At 39.8% G+C, this 20,264-nt stretch overlaps 1 protein-coding gene across 1 annotated transcript; it reads right to left on the bottom strand.

The window, feature by feature from the left end:
- Positions 1–302: 302 nt before the first annotated feature.
- Positions 303–19,589, bottom strand: LOC113060188 (multidrug resistance protein 1-like). The gene is made up of 28 exons (XM_026229084.1): positions 19,538–19,589; positions 17,480–17,591; positions 16,635–16,698; positions 16,352–16,514; positions 14,734–14,824; positions 14,440–14,631; positions 14,146–14,317; positions 13,717–13,841; positions 13,361–13,538; positions 13,149–13,262; positions 12,940–13,050; positions 11,699–11,824; positions 11,355–11,558; positions 10,721–10,891; positions 10,364–10,525; positions 9,982–10,224; positions 9,734–9,883; positions 9,438–9,542; positions 6,494–6,571; positions 6,293–6,376; positions 3,001–3,204; positions 2,770–2,870; positions 2,481–2,621; positions 2,224–2,380; positions 1,942–2,139; positions 1,648–1,854; positions 1,154–1,300; positions 303–750 (listed from the first exon to the last, which is right to left on the bottom strand). The coding sequence occupies exons 1-28, from the start codon at positions 19,587–19,589 to the stop codon at positions 550–552; spliced, it is 4,053 nt and encodes a 1,350-aa protein (XP_026084869.1). The 3' UTR covers positions 303–549.
- Between the last annotated feature and the right edge of the window lie 675 nt (positions 19,590–20,264).

The raw sequence follows: 20,264 nt of genomic DNA, 5'->3' as shown, positions 1-20,264 counted from the left end.
TTTATACCACTGTACAAACGCATAGAATCTTCAAAACATTATAAAAGTACTGCAGTTATCTGTTGAAGCATAGACGTATTGGGGGTATTAAGGAATTTTTAGTGTACATTTATATTTTTATATACAATAAAATAACACTTTTATAATATTAACAAAGTACTGTATATTACAAACAATAGTTGTATTTGAAAAATTGAGAAATTTAGATATACAATATCTTTTTCTGCTTACATAAGAATAGTATATTTACAAAGAGTTGTGACACAAAGTGTAAATAGCAATTGTTCCACGTTTTTCATTTATCCAATAAATATCTGGTCACATGGCATTGCCTTTAAAAAAAGTTTAAATATAAAAGAGTTTAAATATTTAAATAATTTTTCAAATAAGGTTGTACCAAAATTGAATTTTACAGCAAGATTGCAACATTAGTGACAGAGAAGATAAACTATAATTTAAATTCAATGTAAGATTAACTACACCATTTAATTTAACTTTGCACATTATTTTAGATACACAGCCATTAGAATAAATCAAGGGGAGGTTAAGTTAGTGAGCAGATACTTGTGCATTCACCAGAGCACAGTAGGCCCCTTGTTTGGCCATGAGTTGGGCATGTGTTCCCTGCTCAGCCACCTTGCCATTCTGAACAACCACGATGATGTCAGCATTATAAATAGTGGACAAGCGATGGGCGATGATGATACATGTGCGGCCAAGCCGAGCCTCATCAAGGGCCTCCTGCACAATCTGTATAACAGGTAAGAAAGAAATGGCCAAAACTTTAAGGAAATGTTTACTACAGGGAGCACGTAATGAACACTAAGCAGTAAATGTTACAGCAGCACTTTATAAATGATAAATTATATATTATACATTACATTTTCTGACTTTATTTTTTTTATCTTTTTAATTGTTTGATCTTTTCTATATATAGTAAGGGAATATGTAGAATGTAAATTCATAATTTTAAAGGCAAAACCAACAGGACCACAGGCACACAAGTTCAAACTACCAAAAGACCTGCTGGTTGGAGACAAAAATGCATATTGTCCATACAACAATAAAAAGATAATATTTTTAAATTTAATTAACTTAACAATATACTTTTAACCAGTTTTGAAAATATGTATGTGTAACAGCCTTTACAAACCTTCTCGCTCTCTGTGTCGAGAGCAGATGTGGCCTCGTCCAGCAGCAGAATTTTGGGCTTGCGGACCAGAGCTCGAGCAATGGCAATCCTTTGCTTCTGTCCTCCAGACATATGAGTGCCTTTGTCTCCAACTCGAGTGTTGTATTTCTGTATATATGATGAAAATAGACAGTTTTTTTTTTTTTTACTTTGAATATAATATAATATAATATATCAAAAATGAAAGATCATGTGACACTAAAGTCTGGACTAATGACTGGTGAAAATTCAGCTTTGTCATCACAGGAATAAATAAAATAAAAAAACAAATATATTACTAGTATATAATTTAATTATTAATAGTATATAATAGTAATAATTGTAATAATATTTGACAATATTACTGTTTTTGCTGTTTTTTTATTTTTTTATTATTAAATCAATTTGTAGTGTATTTGTTTGCATTGCAAAATGTATAAACACACATACTGTATTAATAGAGACATCATGCATACCTCTGGAAGGCCAATGATAAAATTATGTATGTTGGCCTTTTTGGCAGCATCCTCAATCTCTTCCTGGGTGATGTCACGGCTGTTGTCCCCATACTGAATATTCTCAGCAATGGTGCAATCAAACAGGATGGGCTCCTGAGACACCAGCCCCATCTGTGTGCGCATCCATGCTAGGTTCAGATGTCTGCTGTCATTACCATCTACAAACTGTGCAACAAGCAAAAACCAGACAGAATGTGAGGCATAAACTGATCCCTTGAGCCAAAGGCACACAAAACCACCTGATGAACTCACCACTTGGCCTGCAGCAGGGTCATAGAAACGCTCCAGAAGCTGAATGGTGGTGCTTTTGCCACATCCACTGCTGCCCACCAGGGCCAGCGTCTGTCCCTGAGACACAGATACATTTAGGCCCTGTAGGACTTTCACATTCTGACGCGTCGGATAGGAGAACTGCACATCTCGGAATTCAACATTCCCTGAAAATGTTGTCTAAAAAAAAAAAAAAAGGATTATATTATAATATATCATGCTTTTTGGTGACCACTTCTAACCGTTTGAGATTTTCATACTTACTGGGTGTTGTCCAGACTCATCATAGATATCAATGGCTGGTTTCTTTTCCAGCAGCAGTAAGATCCTCCCAGCTGCTGCTTTGGCTTTGGCAAAGTCAGGGGCTAATGATGAGGACTGACCAATGCTCCTTGTAGAAAAGACAATCACAGAAAACACCCTGTAGAGGATGAACAAACACATAAACAGAGTAAAGAGTAAGTCTGATATTTAATTATCACACACACACACACACACACATATTTGTAAACTGTACTTACAGGAAAACATTTCCATACTCTGTGTAGCAGCGTGCAATAAGCCAGGCTCCAAAGCGGAAGATTGCAGCATTGACCAGGTAAGGAATGGCTTGGGCAAGAGCAAAGGTGATTCCGTAGATGGGCGCTTTACACAAACTAGAACTGAAATATCACATATTGCTGTTTGTAAGATTTGGCTGAATCAGATTTGGCATTAGCTGAGAACATGTTAAGATATGGGTAAAATATTTAGTTAAAAATAACAACACTGCTTGTATTGAAGTTTTTAGTGTTAAAAATGGGATTTTACTGGTATGGCTTGCTCAGGCTGTCAATAAACTTGTGTAAGAAGACATCTTCACGGGTTAATGAAACAACTGTTCTGAAGTTCTTAACACTTTCTGTGGATATCTGTGGGGAAGAGTTAGAAACGTTACCATCAGTTACCAGTCTGTCTTACTTAATCATTTTTTGCACAAACTGAATTACATAAACTGAACCAAACAAAGCCAATAAAAGGTAAATGACCAGTGTACTGTACCTTGCCAGACATCTCCAGTGCACTCTGATCTTTGGATGTGTGTCCTGCCATGGCTTTCATCTGGATGAATCTTGCCCCCGTGAGGAAGGGGATACAGGCAAGAATAAGCAAGGTGAGCTGCCAGCTATGGATGAAGGCCACAATGACAGAAATTCCAAGAGAACAGATAGTTTCTGTGGCTAGACCTAAACTGGATCCTGCTGCCTAGAGATGTGAAAAAGAGAGAAGAAAAAAAGTCACTACCCAACTAAGCTAGCCTGGTAATACCAATCTCTGCTACTTTACTTTGCTTCGTAGACAGAAGCGAACTGAAATTGATCAGAAGTACGAAGTCTGACATAGTCAGGCTACAACTAAGCAGGCTGTTGTAGTAAAGAAGAGTAAAAGATTCAAATGAAATTGGGATTTTTCTTCTCATGAGTGAGTACATTACAGTAAATTGATCAAAAGTAACAGTAAAGACATTTATAATATTACAAAATATTTATTTTTAAATAGATGCTGTTCTTTTGAACTTCTAAAAGAGAAGAGGAAGAGAGATAAGGCAAGTACTCAGTTCCAGGAACTAATTTATATCATAAACAACAAAAACTACCATGGTGGGTGTGGTGGTGGGGGGGGGGGTGAGGCAAGGTAAGGCAAGGCAAGAGGAATGTACCATACACACGACAATGACTCTCAGAAATAAACAACGAAACAACACAGGACTGCAGACACCAGGGGCAAGCTCAAGCTCAAACCGGTGTGCAATGTTTTACTAAGGTTTCCGGTTTGAATGACATGTTTCCTGGAAACGATGTGCGACTGTGTGCAGCGGGGTTTGAGATACATTTTTCTCTTGTTTGGGGGTCGTGTCAAGCATGTCAGCCCAATCAGAAGCAACATGTGTATAAACAACACGCTATTAAAGAGACAGCTTGCACAATGTAATTAACATAAAAATAAATCCACAAGAGCAAGTATATTGTGTGCACATGTTTATTTACATTAAAGGCAAAATAACTGAAATAATAAGAGCACAAGTATATATCTGGAAGTTCTGGAAGTCTGTCTAAACATCATTTAGTAATTGCTTCTGGTACATTTCCTTTTTCTTTAGGAAGGTGTGCTTGACACTGCTTAATAATGTAACCAAAATACTATACAAATGTATATATACAGAACAAAAATACAAACACAACACTTTTGTTTTTGCCCCCATTTTTTTATGAGCTGAACTCAAAGATTATGACTATGTACACAAAAGGCCTATTTCTCGTAAATATTGTTTGCAAATCTGTCTAAATCTGTGTTAGTGAGCACTTCTCCTTTGCCCAAGATAATCCATCCACCTCACAGGTGTGGCAAATCAAGATGCTGATTATACACCCAACACATTAACCCAGAGAGGAGCTTACAAGGCCTTCCCCCTCTCGCACATTGGTGCCTCAGACCACATCACTGTCATGCTAATCCCTGCATACAAACCAGTTTATAAACTAATTCAAGTGTGGCCAGAAGGGTCGTCAGAGGCCATTCAAGACTGTTTTGACACCACTGACTGGAATATGTTTACGCAGGCTGCAACATACAATAACACCACAGACCTCCAAGAGTACTCCGACACTGTCACTGCCTACATCAACAAGTGTATTGATGATGTAACAGTCACAAAGACCATCACTGTCTGGGCCAACCAGAAGCTGTAGATGACAGGGGAGGTCTACAGACTCCTGAAGATGCAGAACGCTGCCTTCAGAGCTGGAGATGAGGTGGGCCTGAGGACAGCTAGGGCCAACCTATCAGAGAGGCTAAGAGACAGTACTCCAGGAGGATAGCCCATCGTTTCGGCGATAGCAAAGGCACTCTGAGCCTGTGGCAGGGGATACAGACCAGTATGGACTACAAGCCCCCACCTCAGACCTGTGACAGCACCATCTCCCTGCTGAACGAGCTGAACGCCTTCTTCGCTCGCTTTGAGGCACAAAACAGCACCACTGCAAAGAAGACTCCACCTCCTCCCGGTGACAAGGTGATGACGCTGACCCCAGACAGTGTGAGGAGATCCTTCAGCAGGATCAATGCACGCAAAGCTCCAGGTCCTGACAACATTGCTGGGCATGTACTGAGAAACTGTGCAGTAGAACTCACTGATGTCTTCACAGACATTTTCAACATCTTGCTTAGTCAGGAAGTTGTTACCACCTGATTCAAAGCTACCACCAACATTCCAGTCCCGAAGAAGCCGTCTCCATCCTGTCACACTTCCAGTTGCACTTACCCCCATTATCATGAAGTGCTTTGAATGGCTTGTCATGCACCACATCAAGTCAACCCTCCCCCTCCCTGGACCCCTTCCAGTTTGGATATCGATCCAACTGGTCAACCGATGACACCACAGCACTGGCCAAGAAATCACAGCAGCATCTCTACTTCCTGCGCAAACTGAGAAGAGTCAGAGCCCCGCCCTCCATCATGTGCACCTTCTACAGAGGCACCATCGAGAGCATCCTGACTAGCTGCATCCTGCCAAAAGACCCTCCAGCGTATAGGGAGAGCAGCTGAGAAGATCATTGGTGTCTCCCTCCAGGACATTTACAGAACTCGTCTCACTCATAAAGCTTTCTGCATTACAGGTGAACCCACCCACCGGTCACACAGCTTCTTCAGTCTGCTCCCATCAGGCCAGGACCAGCAGACTGTGGGACAGCTTCATACATCAGGCTGACAGTAAGCTTAACTCCCACTTTGTCCCCCCCACCCCTTTTTCTACCATGCACCACTGAACTATGAATAAAGCAGACTTGAACAAGCCTTGTGCTTAACAAACAGATACAGTGACCTCTGGTGGCCGTCTAAGGCATACAAATAATAACCATGACACAAGCAGAAAATCAGCATATTTCTGAAGGATCATGTGACACTGAAGACTGGAGTAATGGCTGCTGAAAAGTCAGTTTCGTCGTTACATTTTAAAATATACCCAAAGAGAATATATTTATTCTAAATTGGACTTATTATTATTATTATTATTAGCAGCCTTGGTTAGCATAAGAGACTTCTTCAAACAATATTACAGAACCAAACTTTTTAACCGTTGTTTATTTCAAATAAAGTTGCACTATTAATACTGAAATCTGTAGTCATATGGAAATGCTCTCACTTAAAAATGACTGAAAAATAAATTCAGCCAGGCCTATAACAGATTAAAAAAAGAGATGGATGTAATGACCCATAGTAAAATAACACAGGATGACACCACAGTGAAAGCTTAATTACTGGTTCTGATGGCAAATCACTGTGTTTCACTCACCCCTTTAACCAGAGACGCATCTGTGGCTAATTTAGTGGTCAGGACTCCCACTGCATTGTTGTTGTCATCAAACCATGCAATCTCCTGTTAAGGAAAACAGGCTTGAGGATGAAGGAAACATTTCAATAGTTATCTGTTTGTGACAGATTAGATTTCAATTGCATATAGTAATGGACCGAGATATGCAGGAATGTGCCGTACCTGTCTTATCATGGTGTTGAAAGCCTGACTTCTCAACCTCATGGTTAGAAGCTCACCAGATTTGCCAAACATGAAGCCCTACATGACAGAGCACCAGATGTGAAATGTACATACAAAATTTATTCTAGAAATATATTAAGCAGAACAACTGTTTTCAGGACTGACAATAAAAATATTTAATCAACATACAGATATTTGAAGAAACATTTGATTCTAAAGACTGCTGAAAATTCAGCTGTGCAGGAACTCCTCCAGCACTGTAACAAATGGGCAGTCAACTGGGTCGAGCTAGCAGTTTCCGCACCAAGAAATAAAAAGCTTAAACTTTGAGGTGTACAGTTTCTTCGTGGAGGGAGTTCTGGATTGGAGGATGGTCTCAACAACCTCGGTTGAGAGACCGGAAGCTATGAGTTGTGCCCTCTCAAAGACCACACCCACAGCTTCCACAGCTCCAGGTGGGAGTTTAAGATTGTATACTCCATCTGTGAGAGGAGATCCTTCCTGATGAGAAACTCCCATTGAGGTCCGAGAAACCATACTTGGCCTGGCCAGAATGGGGCCAGTAGTAGCAGATGGACCCCGGCACGGCGCACTCTCTCCAGAACACCCAGGAGCAGAATGATCGGGGGAAAGGCATACAGACTAAGCTTTGGCCACACCTATACCAGAAAGAACCAGAGGGGACAATGCAATGTCTCTCGAGGTGCAAACAGGTCCACCTGAGTCTATAAAACCATCTCCATATCTGCTTTACCACCTCAGGATGAAGTCTCCATTCCCCTTGCCTCAGCCACTGCCTCGACAGGATGTCTGCTCCCATATTGAGATGCCCAGGGATTGAAAATTGCTCTCAGTGAAATGTGTTTTCCCTGGGGCCACACAAAGATCTGGTGCACCAACCTGTAAAGGGGGTGCAAACGGAGACCTCCCTGATGGTTGATATAAGAGACCACCTCTGTGTTGCCAGGGGGCACCAACACATGATGATCTCTTGGGTCTGGGAGGAAGTGTTTCAATGCTATATACATGGCCAGCATCTTTAGGCAGTTGATGTGCCATGTGAGATGGCGACCACTCCACAGACCGTGGGCCAGGTGGCCACTCATGAACACGCCCCAACCAGTGAGGGACACGTCAGTTGCTAGCATTACATGGCATCAACGAGCTCCCAGCACCAGGCCCTTAGACAAAAACCAAGGTTTCTTCCATGTGCCTAAGGCACCAAGGATGAGCATGCCAAGTTCTTTGGTCTGGAGCCACCACTGTAGGGGTCTCATGTACAGCAGGCCAAAATGTTTCACATTAGATGCAGCTGCCATCAGACCCAGCAGTTTCTGAAACTGCTTGACAGTGAGAGACCAACCTTCTCTCACTCTCGCGACTGTGGTGAGAATCGACTTGATCCAAGCAGGACACAGATGTACAGTGGTTCTCTGTACTGGAGAAAGCGCACTTTTCTTGGCATTAAGTCTTAACCCCATTTTCATGTGACTGATAATGACATCTTGATGCTGAACCGCCATCTGAGAGTTAATATGATTTAATATCAACCAATCGTCGGGCAGGGTATGCAAATCTCCTGTAGTCACAGAGGAGCCAGAGCAGCATCCACACACTTTGTGAAAGTGTGGGGTGAGATTGCAAGGCCAAAGAGAAGAACCTTATATTGGTAGGCTTTTTGCCCCCAAATGGCAACCTTCCTGTGATGGGGAAGAATGGAGATGGGCTCAGCTCTAGGAGTGGAGGTCTCAGCATAATGACTCTCTAAAGCGAGAGGAGGCCTTTACACCCCACACTAGCCTGAACTCACAGACTGTCTTAGCTGAGCTCTGGCAAGCAGATGCCTCAGAAACTCTCTGTAGTGAGAGGGGGCCTGAATGTGCTCACAGGGATGCTCGAAGTATGGTACTGAGACACTGCATCTCATTCCTTCAGGGAACCATGGTAACATGTGGAACCTGGAGACGTTCCCCTTCAGGAACTCGAGCTGCATTGAAACACTTTTGTGAACAAGTGTGCCCAAACTGACAGACTTCCTAATCCCTGCCTAGTGTGGAAGTGCACAACTAGTGCGAGAGAATATCTAGGCCATAGTACCTGACGCAGCGCAAACCTTCATGCTTCCTTGGAACAATGAACCCAGACTCCCCATCGAGAGAAGGGATCAGCTCAATGGCCTCCTTCCTCAAGAGAGTGTTTACTTTTTGATCCATTACCAGAGCCTGCTTTGGGCCAAGCAGAATGGGAATCTCCCCGTTGAACTGATTCTGTAGCCTCTCTCTAAAGTGTGCAGGACCCACCGAGATACATTTGGCAGTAGTTTCCACGCTGCCAAATAGTCTACTAAGGGAATCAGTCTTTCAAGCAGCTATGTCGGTGCTCTGAAGTGACGAACCCCAAAGAGGCAGCGAGAAACAGAGAGCAGGTGCTGGATCTGGTGGATGAGGAGGAAAACAGGCATTCACCCTTCTCCATTCTCTCCACTGGATCCATATGTGAAGCCCACAGGAGCAGCCACCACTCCGCCTCCCTTGAGAGCTGACTCTGCATGCTTCGCTCCCAAGCAGACAACAAAAAAACTGTGTTTGTCCACACCCGAAATATAGCGTGGGCAGGGAGCAACACATCGCATGAACGCTGCCTGCTCTTGGCCAAATACTTCTTTTTTGCTGAAGCTTTGACGTACTGGAACTTATAAGTGGACAAACAACACTAAATAAGACTCGCAATTAATAGCAACTAACACACACATAAGGCTGGTTCCACCGCACATGCTTTTATAGCTTCCTTGTCTCAACGTCACCCGCCTGTGATGTCTTGCCCATTCATTAGTCTGATTACACACATGATTCAGAGCATGGCCACGCTAAAGGCATTTCCATAACATTTGACGCAACTCCAGTTCCTGAAGGGAAACACTACTAATAAAGAAACAAAGTCTCACCTTGAAGAAACAGGTTACAAAAGCCACTGCTCCAGTTAGTAGAAAGAAAAGCGAGAACATCATGGTCTTCTGTCGCTTTACTTCAGGATCGACTTCTGCAAAAACCTAGAAACAGAAGAGATTCTATTGAACTCAACATTCTGGTAATCTTTGTAAATGCTATATGCTTATGGAGCTAGTATAATATCCAATCCACTTTTTTATGAATTATTTTGAAACTGTAATAGGGAAGAAAATTATCCACACAATAAAGATTTTTGTTCAGAGGTGTGTGAACAAAGACAAAGGACACTCACACCAACGATTTTGGCAAACAGAATGGCCACACAGGGAAAAACAGCTCCACCCACAAGACTGGCCAGCGTGCCCACCATCAGGTAAGGCCATTCTGGCTTGTTCAGAGCCAGAATTTTAGTGAAAGGTATTTCCGAAACCTTCTCTTTTTCCTAAAAGATCAATTAGTAATTTAATTAATAAACATGAACCAATTTCTCCATTTATGAATCACCAGTGTGATTCACTCCATAGCATGAAAGCAGTGGACTGCACACACCTTTTTGTCTTTTTTAGATTTCTTGCTCTTCTTCTTTGAGGAGGACTTATTTCTGGAGGAACGTCTCACACTGCCACATCTTAAACTTCGTCTAAGGGTTCCACTCTCCATTCGCATTTCCATTCCTTCCTCAGGTGTCTCTGTTTCAAAAGATTCCTCACCAGTTTCTCCCTCAGAAGCATCCAGAATATCATATTCATTGGCATCAAGATCATCATTTAGTCTCCTGGACATCTGTTAATGTAAATTAATAAAATCATGTTTAATAAATAAATAAATAAATATAAAAACATTATGCCAAATAACTCCAAATATGGTGGTCTTCTTGTGAGAAACCCCTTCCTAAAGGATATAGGTAGAGACAAACATGTACCTGTTGCATTACGAGAGAATAATACACGCCTTTCTTGGCCATGAGTTCTCTGTGAGTTCCCAGTTCCACCACTTTGCCTTCACTGAAACCAGCAATTATATCTGCTGAACGAATAGTTGATAGGCGGTGTGCAATCACAATGGTTGTACGTCCTGCTCTGGCCTAAAAGACAACAAACAATCATTCATCACTTGTTTACTGCAGTTTTTCTTTTGTTGGTTAACACTTTGTTATCACACAAAAAAGAACGTAATAAATGACATGTATATCTATAAATGACATGTATAACTATAACCTGTCTATTCCAGTACTCATGGAAATGCCTTTTATGTCACAGGGAGAATTATTTCGCATCACCTTATCTAAAGCTGCCTGAACAATGGACTCGCTCTGTGTGTCCAGGGCAGATGTGGCTTCATCTAGCAGGAGGATTTTGGGGTTTTTGACAAGAGCTCGAGCAATAGCGATCCTCTGTTTCTGGCCTCCGCTCAGCTGAGCCCCTCTCTCTCCAGCCATTGTATTCAGCTTCTGTCTCAGATATATACATATATATTTAAACATTTAACTCAGTTTCAGACTTTACACAACTACACTGAAATAAAACATTAACAAAATAATCTCCTTTCCCTAGTAAATGTAAAAAAAAAAAAAATTACAAACAAACAGTATGAAAAAAATTGAAATAGTGTTTTCTTGTACAAAAAACTGCATTAATTTTATCAATATTATTTTTTTTTATTTCACTTAAGTGCAGCTCACATACATAAGATCTGCTCAAAATGCAAATATCTAAATATTTCTAAGTTATTAAAATTATGGCCTATATCAATAAGAATTTTTTTTTTTTTTTTTTTATGGCCGATAACTGATAAAGGGCAGATATTAAAAGTCTACATTGTCTAAATTAAATACAAAGATGAACTTCTCTTTGCCTTAAATGTTTAGGGGCTGAACTGAGTCAAATCCTTTAACAAAAAAGTACAGTACTCACATCTGGTAGTTTGGAAATGAAATCATAGGCATTGGCCTCTTTAATGGCTCGTTCAATGTCCTCATCAGTGGCGTCTTCACGGCCATAGCGTATATTCTCAGCGATGGTGGTTCCAAAAAGAACAGGCTCCTGACTCACAATACTCATGTTCTCCCTCAGCCAGCGCACATTCAGAGAGCGGATATCATGGCCATCCAGAGTCACCTGCAAATGTACACATTCCATTGAAATGGACAAGAACACATTTTGTGTGACACAAAGTATTGAAGGGATGCAGCTTTTACTGAGAGGTAAAATGGTTTATGATTGCTCATTAGCAGATTGTTTGAGGACATCAGTGTTACCTCTCCTAAATCAGGGTCATAAAAGCGCTGCAGAAGCTGAATTGTTGTGCTTTTCCCACAGCCACTGGCTCCAACCAATGCAATGGTCTTTCCATGAGGGACTTTCAGATTCATTCCCTGTAGAATCTGTAATGGGACACACTGAATCAGTCCTCAGTATAATACCATGTGACGAGTGGGGCGGGGCCGAGAGATGTGGGAACGAGCGAGGCCGGTAGAGTGATTGGGAAATCCGCGACACCTGTGCCCCACCGCCGGTCTTGAGTCCCACAGAGGAGATGGAAGGATATAAAACTGGAGCAACGATAGTGAAGGACGAGAGAGGACCAGGCCTGGGCCATTATTTTATGTTGTGGTGAATCCGGAGGAGCGGAGGAGTCGGCGCCGTTTGCCAGGGGGCCGGAGCCTGCTGCCATCCGCCGGAACAGGGAGGAGCAGGGAACAGGGGACTCCTGCCAAATGCCCAAAACCGTAGGAGCCGTCGCCGTCCCTGGGCGGTGGAGGAGTGTCGTGCCGTCCGCCGAGGGCCGTCCAGTGCCACCGCCAGGCACCACGGCGGTCCCCCCCGGAGGGGGAGGGGGGGGCGAGTAGAGCGCAGTCTCGGGAGTACCCCCCGGCCTGCGAGGGGCGATGGGGGTATGTGACGAGTGGGGTGGGGCCAAGAGATGTGGGAACGAGCGAGGCCTGTAGAGTGATTGGGAAATCCGCGACACCTGCGCCCCACCGCCGGTCTTGAGTCCCACAGAGGAGATGGAAGGATATAAAACTGGAGCGACGATAGTGAAGGACGAGAGAGGACCAGGCCTGGGCCATTATTTTATGTTTTGGTTTTTATTTATGCGCACCAGTCGTCTGTGAGGGGCTGGTGCGCTGTTTTGTGTTTATTTTGAATTATTAAAATGTTATTGGATTGTCCGCCGATTCCCGCCTCCTTCTGAATGATTATGAAGTTTGTATCATTAAATACCATTTCTACAGATTCATAATATATCAGTACCATATTGGTTTTAAGCCAAATTTACTTTATATACAGTATATACGCAATACTGAATCTTTCTGTGCCTGCTTTTTTCCTTCATTTTACATTTAGAATGACTTTTGCCCCCATCTAATGCTCACTCAAAGTTAATTTTTAAAAGCAATAATTTATTAACACAATATATTTTTTTATTAAAAAAATAAATAATCATCAAAATATATGTTATTAACTAATAATCATTTAAAAAAATATGCAACTCTACCTTCACATCTTTTCTGGAGGGATAGCTGAAGTGGATGTTCTTGAATTCAATATCTCCTTTGACATGGTCTGGTTTGTGACCTTCCTTTGAGCTGCTGTCAATGGGACGAGGCTGCAGGTATCAGGAACATACATAAGTCATCCAGAATAACAATACAGGTATAAATATAGTAAAAAATTAACCTATTTCTAAAGTCTGAAAGGTTTTACCATGTCAATTGTTTTGTAGACATCATAGGCAGCACCCCTGGCTGTAGCAATGCTCTCCAGGTTTGGTGCTCCCTGACCCAAAGAGAATGTGCCAATAAGCACAGAGAAGAAAACCTGGGGTCAAAAGTAACAAAGATAAAGGTTAAGAAACATCTCCTGCTGTGACTTTATTCAGAAACTGATAAAGTCTTTAAAAAGTTTAATAAACTCACAATGATGACCCTTCCAATTGAGTAATTCTCTGGCTCATCCACAGAGAGTTTTGTCCCATACCAGAATGCCAGTGCATAAGTGCCAAATATAATGAACTGTGTCAACCCCATGGACACATTAGTAGTAATGGCTTTTTTTATCCCAAAGTTCCTTGCTTCTACCAAGTTTTTCTCATACCTAGAAAACATCAAATAGTTTGTAACAGAAAACCGTTTATCTTGTATTATGTACACACTCAGAACAGCTTGGTCACATTCTTGACATTTAAAAGAGGGCCCAATCTTATCTGCCCTGTTTAAGTGCCAAATTGGTTATGAACTTATGGTGATGAGTGAAAGGTACAGAATGTGCTCACTTTTCCGCTGCTTTCATCTGTCCGTTAAATGCCACAACTGTCCTGATAGAAACCAGAATCTCTTCAGCTACTGCTCCTGCTTTAGCATATGCTGTAAGCTCCTTACTGGTAAGGGTGGCAAGAATCTGTAGGTGACAAAAAGGTAAGATATATACAAAAACATTGGTTGCAATTTACTTTACAGTACGTGTACTAACATGTGCTTATAGTGTACTTACAGTGTATTTATCTAAAAAAGTTCTGGTAAGACAAGGTAACTACATGGGGTAGGGTTAGGTTTAGGGGTAGGGTTAGTATTTAGTTATTACATAGTTATTGTAATTACTATAATAAGTACATAGTATGTATATGAGGAACAGGACTGTAAAATAAAGTGCTACCAAAAAATTTAATAAACTAAAATGTAATATATATAAAGTAAGCACATACTTTAGACCAAACCGCTGCTGTTCCTGCCAGCAGGGGACTGACAGCTAGAATGACCAGCGTCAGCTTCCAGCCGTAGATAAAACCAATGATTAAACCAGCAATAAATGTGCAGAAGTACTGGACAAACACACAGATTTTGTCCCCAAGGCCATCGTTGATCGTGTTTATATCACTGCATTGGGGGAAAGAAGTGAGATCCATAAATATTAAGTGTATCTTAATAACTGAGATGTAACCAAAGAACTGATCAGGTGACAGAAACAAGAGTCTGGATCCTGGTTGCACTTCACTTACTTTGTAAGTGTTATGTTCAGCTCGCCGATCTCATTCGTGTCAAACCATGACATCTGCTGGTGGAGGATGGCATGAAAGTACTTCTCCCGAATCCTCTTTGTTTGCTTCGCAGCAGTAAGCAGGAAAAGCATTACCTGGAATGTTCCCAGGATCAGGACTGCAGCCCCGATTGCGGCGAAGTAATAAGCATGACTGTGTGAATAAACCAGCAAATGATGTAAAGGTTCAACAAAGAGTGGAATCAATCATAGGCGAAAAAACTTGACTGGGAGAACTGAACAGGCAGCTCCTCACTTTGTCATTTTCTCTTCAATGCCTATTTCAGGAGAACCAGCCAAACACGCTGAAGAAGAGTTGATGAAGGTGAAGTTTCTAGTGAAGTTGCCTGCAAACATTTGGGATCAAAATATTCCTGAAACCTGTAGTAGGCTACCAGACCACCACATTAAAGTGAATATTTATGAAATGATTGCTGAGCTGTAACACCAAGGGTTAAGTTTGCATTAGCAACTCAAATCAGTCCACTCTACTGAGAGACTTTAAAAGAGATATATTTAGCATTAGAGATGTTCCGATACCCTTTTTCTCTTCCCGATACCGATTCCGATACCTGGGCTCAGGGTATCGGCCGATACCGAGTACTGATCCGATACCTGGGTGTGTATCTGTATATACAGCTGTTTATACTACTAGCCCTGTGTAAATTGCTAGAATTCTTTTTATGGTGTGCTTCAGACAGATCCCTCAATAAAACATGAACAAATACATGGTGAACTACTGTATTTATTACAGTATTTTTATTATCTAACATGAATTTGACAGTATTATTTATTTTCATATGCAAAAAAGAACTTCAAATGCAGCCAAAAATCTAACACCGCAAACTAAAAAAGGTATTTAAGTTTTACAATATAACTGTATAAAAAAACTGCAACAAATAAGTCTAGGAATATAAAAAAAGATCTATTAATCAGATAATCTCTTTACAACAAAACAAGTAAAAAACAAGCAACCATCTAGGCATAATTATTATTATTATAGAGACGTATTATTATTACTGTAGGCTACAACAGTAGCTTTATATATTGTCAATTTACTCATGTAAACCAAACATTTATTTTAATGGGCTGCCATGAAGATCTTTGAGTGTCTGTGTTTATGATATGACAGTATTCTCAAATGAAACGGAAAATTCTCATGAAGTGACGGTTTATGCGTTCGTGTCCTCATGACACACAGCAGAGACTACAAAACAGCGAGCTCTCGCGCATCTGTGCCAGTCACCCACAGAGATGTAGATTTTGCGGGAGTAATATTTAAATAGTATTTTGCAGTTTAATATTCACAGACACTAGTATATATTCGGCTACTGTCTGGAGCCCTGCGCTTTGACTTACACGGAAGCGACTGAACGCAGCTGCCGGTACTGAATATACTCGAGAGTCTGTAACTACCGGTACTACAGAGACATACTGCTAACCACTGATCTATAATATAGAAGCGGCTTCACTGTCTTTTGGCAGTTTAGAATGTGATGAGTGATCCAGTCATATATAGATAAGGGCTGCTAACGCGTTTTCATTTCTTCTTCGCTGCTCTAAACAGGGGTTGCTTGTGGCAACACAGCACAACTTCCTGTGTTTTCAATGCATTTTGAGCAGCGAAGAAGAACCGTGCAGCGGTTAGGCAAAGCTTGCGGTCATAACTAGGTATTTTTTAAGAAAATGGTATCGGATCGGTATATGGGTTCATGTACTCGCCGATGCCGATGCCAGAATTTGTTGTGGTATCGGAGATATTTCCGATACTAGTATCGGAATCGGAACAACTCTATTTAGCATAGGACTAATATGTCAACCATTTGAATTCACGCATGCTTAGACGTGTTTACATGTATGTTTCTTCATTGTACTATTAAATATACCTGTCAGATTTCCTTTCTGCCCGCTCAACACAAAGCCGTCAGTCATTTGCCCGAACACAACGACCATGAGGGGCATCGCAACACCGTGAGCAGCTGCACAGAGCAGGCCGATCAGCATAAGCAGCACCTCCAGACAGGTGGCATATCGAAACTGCAACAAACATGTGAGTCAAACACATGACTGCTGTCCTCAGGGCTCATCACTGCATGTTATATCACTGCTTATTAAAGCACAAATGAATTATGTGATGTAGAAGAGATGCACACTTACCAGCTGAAAAAATCCAACTGTTCTCACCGGCTCTTTCTTCTTTTTTGACTTTATTTCCTTTTTGCTATTTTAACAAGGAAAAGTCAATTTAAAGTTTCAGATTAATTTATTTGTTCATTGGTTTGTTTGTTTATAATTAAGGGACGATGTTTTAAATCTTTAAAATAGCATATATATATATATATATATATATATATATATATATATATATATATATATATATATATATATATATATATATATATATATATATGCCTTAATGATGACATATTACTGTAAGGGCCATATAAATCAAGTTATCCGTTTATGTCAAATACTGAAACTGCATTAATAATTGATAAATTCACAATGTTGTCTAAATCCAAAGTAAAATTAGAACAGAATAATATAAACGTTATAGAAAACTGGAGACAATGGTAAACAGAAATAAGAATATGTATATGTATATGTGTGTGTTTGTTACAGAATAACAAGTATTCTTATTTTTATTTAATTTAATTAAAAAATAAAAAAATAGCAAATATTATTTTATATAATAATAAAATTGTATTATTTATTATATAATAAGATTTTAATGCAAAATAGTCTGTACATCGACTGCAACAGTCCCTTGCAGACCCCTGGGGGTCCCGGGTTTGAAACCCCTGTATTAGATTATCAGTCAAAACATTAGAGGTGTATTGATGAACATTAAATATCTATAGAAAATTTTCCCTTGTTAATTTCTGACTCTGGTTTATAGATACATTTATTTATTTTATCAGTGAATCTACTTACAAATGATAAGACAACTAAAACAATCAAATACAAATCAGATACATCCAAAACTGCTTGGTCATGTTTACCCATTGCCCTCTGCTTTCTCAGAGGACTCCTTTGGTGGCTCCTCTGGTTTGTCTTCCTGAGGTTTCTCATCATGGGTGTAGGCTAGATTGACGAAGCCCTCTGGGATCACCTCTGCAAAAAAGGTGTTCATGTTTACTTAAGGAACAGGTGGTGTATGTCTAAGGTGTCTGCCAAATATGAATAAATTACTCTAAACATTGTGCATATTATATATGCAAAATGCATATTATATATATATATATATATATATATATATATTAGTGCTGTCAATCGATAAAAAATTTTTTACTAATTAATCGCACAATTTTTTAAAATTAATCGCGATTAATCGCAATTAAAAGACTGAAACTTTTTGGATATGTAAATGTAAAATGTAAATAATTAATGTAAACTCAAGACAAAGAAACTATTTAAATTCAAAATATGATTGTTTATTGGAATTTTTGTTTAACTTGTAACAGATTTTCTCATGTAAACAACATACCTGCAATAAACCATCAATATCCTCCAAATTAACTGTTGGCTTGAAAGCCATATTTATTACAGAAATAAAAACACAGGCATGTAAGTACCATTTGAATTTCAAAACAATCAATGCCAATAAAAAACAAAAATGATTTCCATGTTGAATTCTAAGTGGACTGCAAAAAAATTCCAAAGTATAGTCATTGCCAGTGCTTTAAGTGGGCCAGTAGGCACCAGTACTCAGTACCGCCACTTCCAAATATAGCTCTTGAGCGTACCGCCACCTCTCCGTGCGCCCAGAACGTGCTTGTAGCGTACCGGTACGCTCATTTGGACATCTGTTTTAATAGAGGTTTTAATCTTTTACCTGCACTGCCGATTTTCAGAGCGCCCTTCACAATGCAAGCTTCCTAATTTATCCCACCGAGAGCAGAAACTACATTACCCATTCACCCTTAAGTTATACAAGTGAATAGCGCATGTGTCGCTTTTCCCACTGTTAAGTGTCAACAACTCAACGTGGCCGGAGAAGGTGTGTGAAACTCGTTGTGAGTTATACTAAAGCAAAATCTTGAGTATTTATTGTCTGATAAACATTAAAAACTGTCTGCGGAGGTTCAGTCGTCCTGCAGCCCCCGCTGGCTGCTCATTGGCTGCAGCATCTTTTTTCTAAGTTCTAAAAAAATACCGTAGACGGCAAGGCACAAATTTAGATATTCATTTATCTAATTAATCTATAGCCTATGCACAAAGACAATATGATCTTTTTGTCCCCTTTTTGTTTTAAAGCTTGATGAAGGGAGAGAGCGCAAGTTGCTGCAGCTGAGGAGGACAGTGATGCGCGCGTACAGGAGTGATTGACAGTTCGCGGCACTGTGTACAAAAAATACTCCGCTACACAATTATTTCGTTATTTTCGTTTAAGCTTATTAACTTTAGCGTTACAGAAAGGTCTGATTTACGCACTGTTACAGTCATTGTTTTTTTTTTTTTTTTTAAACAATGACATTTGAGTTCATGATTTTAATGTTGCTGTTTCTTGTGGCAGACTGAATGAAGAGTAATGTTTCTTGTGGCAGACTGAAGAGTAATCCGGCAGAGTTTTATACTGAAACTTTCCGTCTAAAAGTCCTTCCTTGGTCTTATCCATATTTCTTTGCACGTTGAACACACAAAAAACTGCAACCGCGTTAATTGCGTTATTTTATTTTAACGCGTTAAATATTTCAAATTAATCGAATGCGTTAACGCGCTAATTTTGACAGCACTAATATATATATATATATATATATATATATATATATATATATATATATATATATATATATATATATATATATATATATATATATATATGTTTAATAATATAATAATAATATATATATATATATATATATATATATATATTAATACTGTAGTTTAATAAAATTACTTCTGATACATCTATAATAACCCTAGTTTATATCTTAGATTTGCAATTGTGTACTATGAATATTGCTGGCTCAGGAAAGGGTTCTCACTTGTAACTCTTTTTGTGGGGAAAAAAATGAAAGAATGTAAATGTAAAATGTAAATGCATATACAGTACACACCTTGCAAGTAAGGTGGAGGGTCTGTCGACTGAACGCTCAGCTCTTCTTTCATTGTGATAGCACAGTGTTTGTGTTGCTAGATAAAGAAAACAGTTGCTGAAAGCAATGCTGGTTCAGAATGTGGTACAAATTTAAAACAAATAAAGTTTACAATTACAACCAATACGTGTTGTATCCTTTTAATTCCTTTAAGATAGATAGATAAGTGACATTCAGCCAAGTATGGTGACCCATACTCAGAATTAGTGCTCTGCATTTAACCCATCCAAAGTGCACACAAACAGCAGTGAACACACACACAAGGTTATTAAAACATCATCAAAATAGACCATGTGACATCAGAGGGTCAGTTTCAATATTTTGAAGCATTGACAATACATTTTGGTCTAAAAATAGCAAAAAGTATGACTTTATTTAGCATTGTCTTCTCTTCCGGGTCTGTTGTGAGAGAGTTCAAAACACTGCAGTTCAATGATATCCGGTTCGCGAACAAATCATTAGATGTAAACGGATTTTTCTGAACCAGTTCACCAAATCGAACTGAATCGTTTTAAACGGTTCACGACTATAATAAGCATTGATCCACAAATGACTTAAGCTGTTAACTTTTTTAACATAGCTGACACTCCCTCTGAGTTCAAACAAACCAATATCCCGGAGTAATTCATGTACTCAAACAGTACACTGACTGAACTGCTGTAAAGAGAGAACTGAAGATGAACAACGA

This window comes from Carassius auratus, chromosome 41 (genome assembly GCF_003368295.1).
Source record: "Carassius auratus strain Wakin chromosome 41, ASM336829v1, whole genome shotgun sequence".
In the NCBI taxonomy this organism is placed as follows: domain Eukaryota; kingdom Metazoa; phylum Chordata; class Actinopteri; order Cypriniformes; family Cyprinidae; genus Carassius; species Carassius auratus.
The sequence above is the reverse complement of the archived record's forward strand: the minus strand, read 5'-3'. Positions and strand labels throughout refer to the sequence as shown.

Bases quoted from the DNA above. Each gene is read 5' to 3' on its own strand.
- LOC113060188 (XM_026229084.1), bottom strand. From the start codon at position 19,589: ATGAAAGAAGAGCTGAGCGTTCAGTCGACAGACCCTCCACCTTACTTG. The intron at 11,825-12,939 runs GTAGAGTTGCAT...GTCCCATTACAG, and splicing joins CCTCCAGAAAAGATGTGAAG to ATTCTACAGGGAATGAATCT. The intron at 9,543-9,733 runs GTGAGTGTCCTT...TTCTGTTTCTAG, and splicing joins TGTTTGCCAAAATCGTTGGT to GTTTTTGCAGAAGTCGATCC.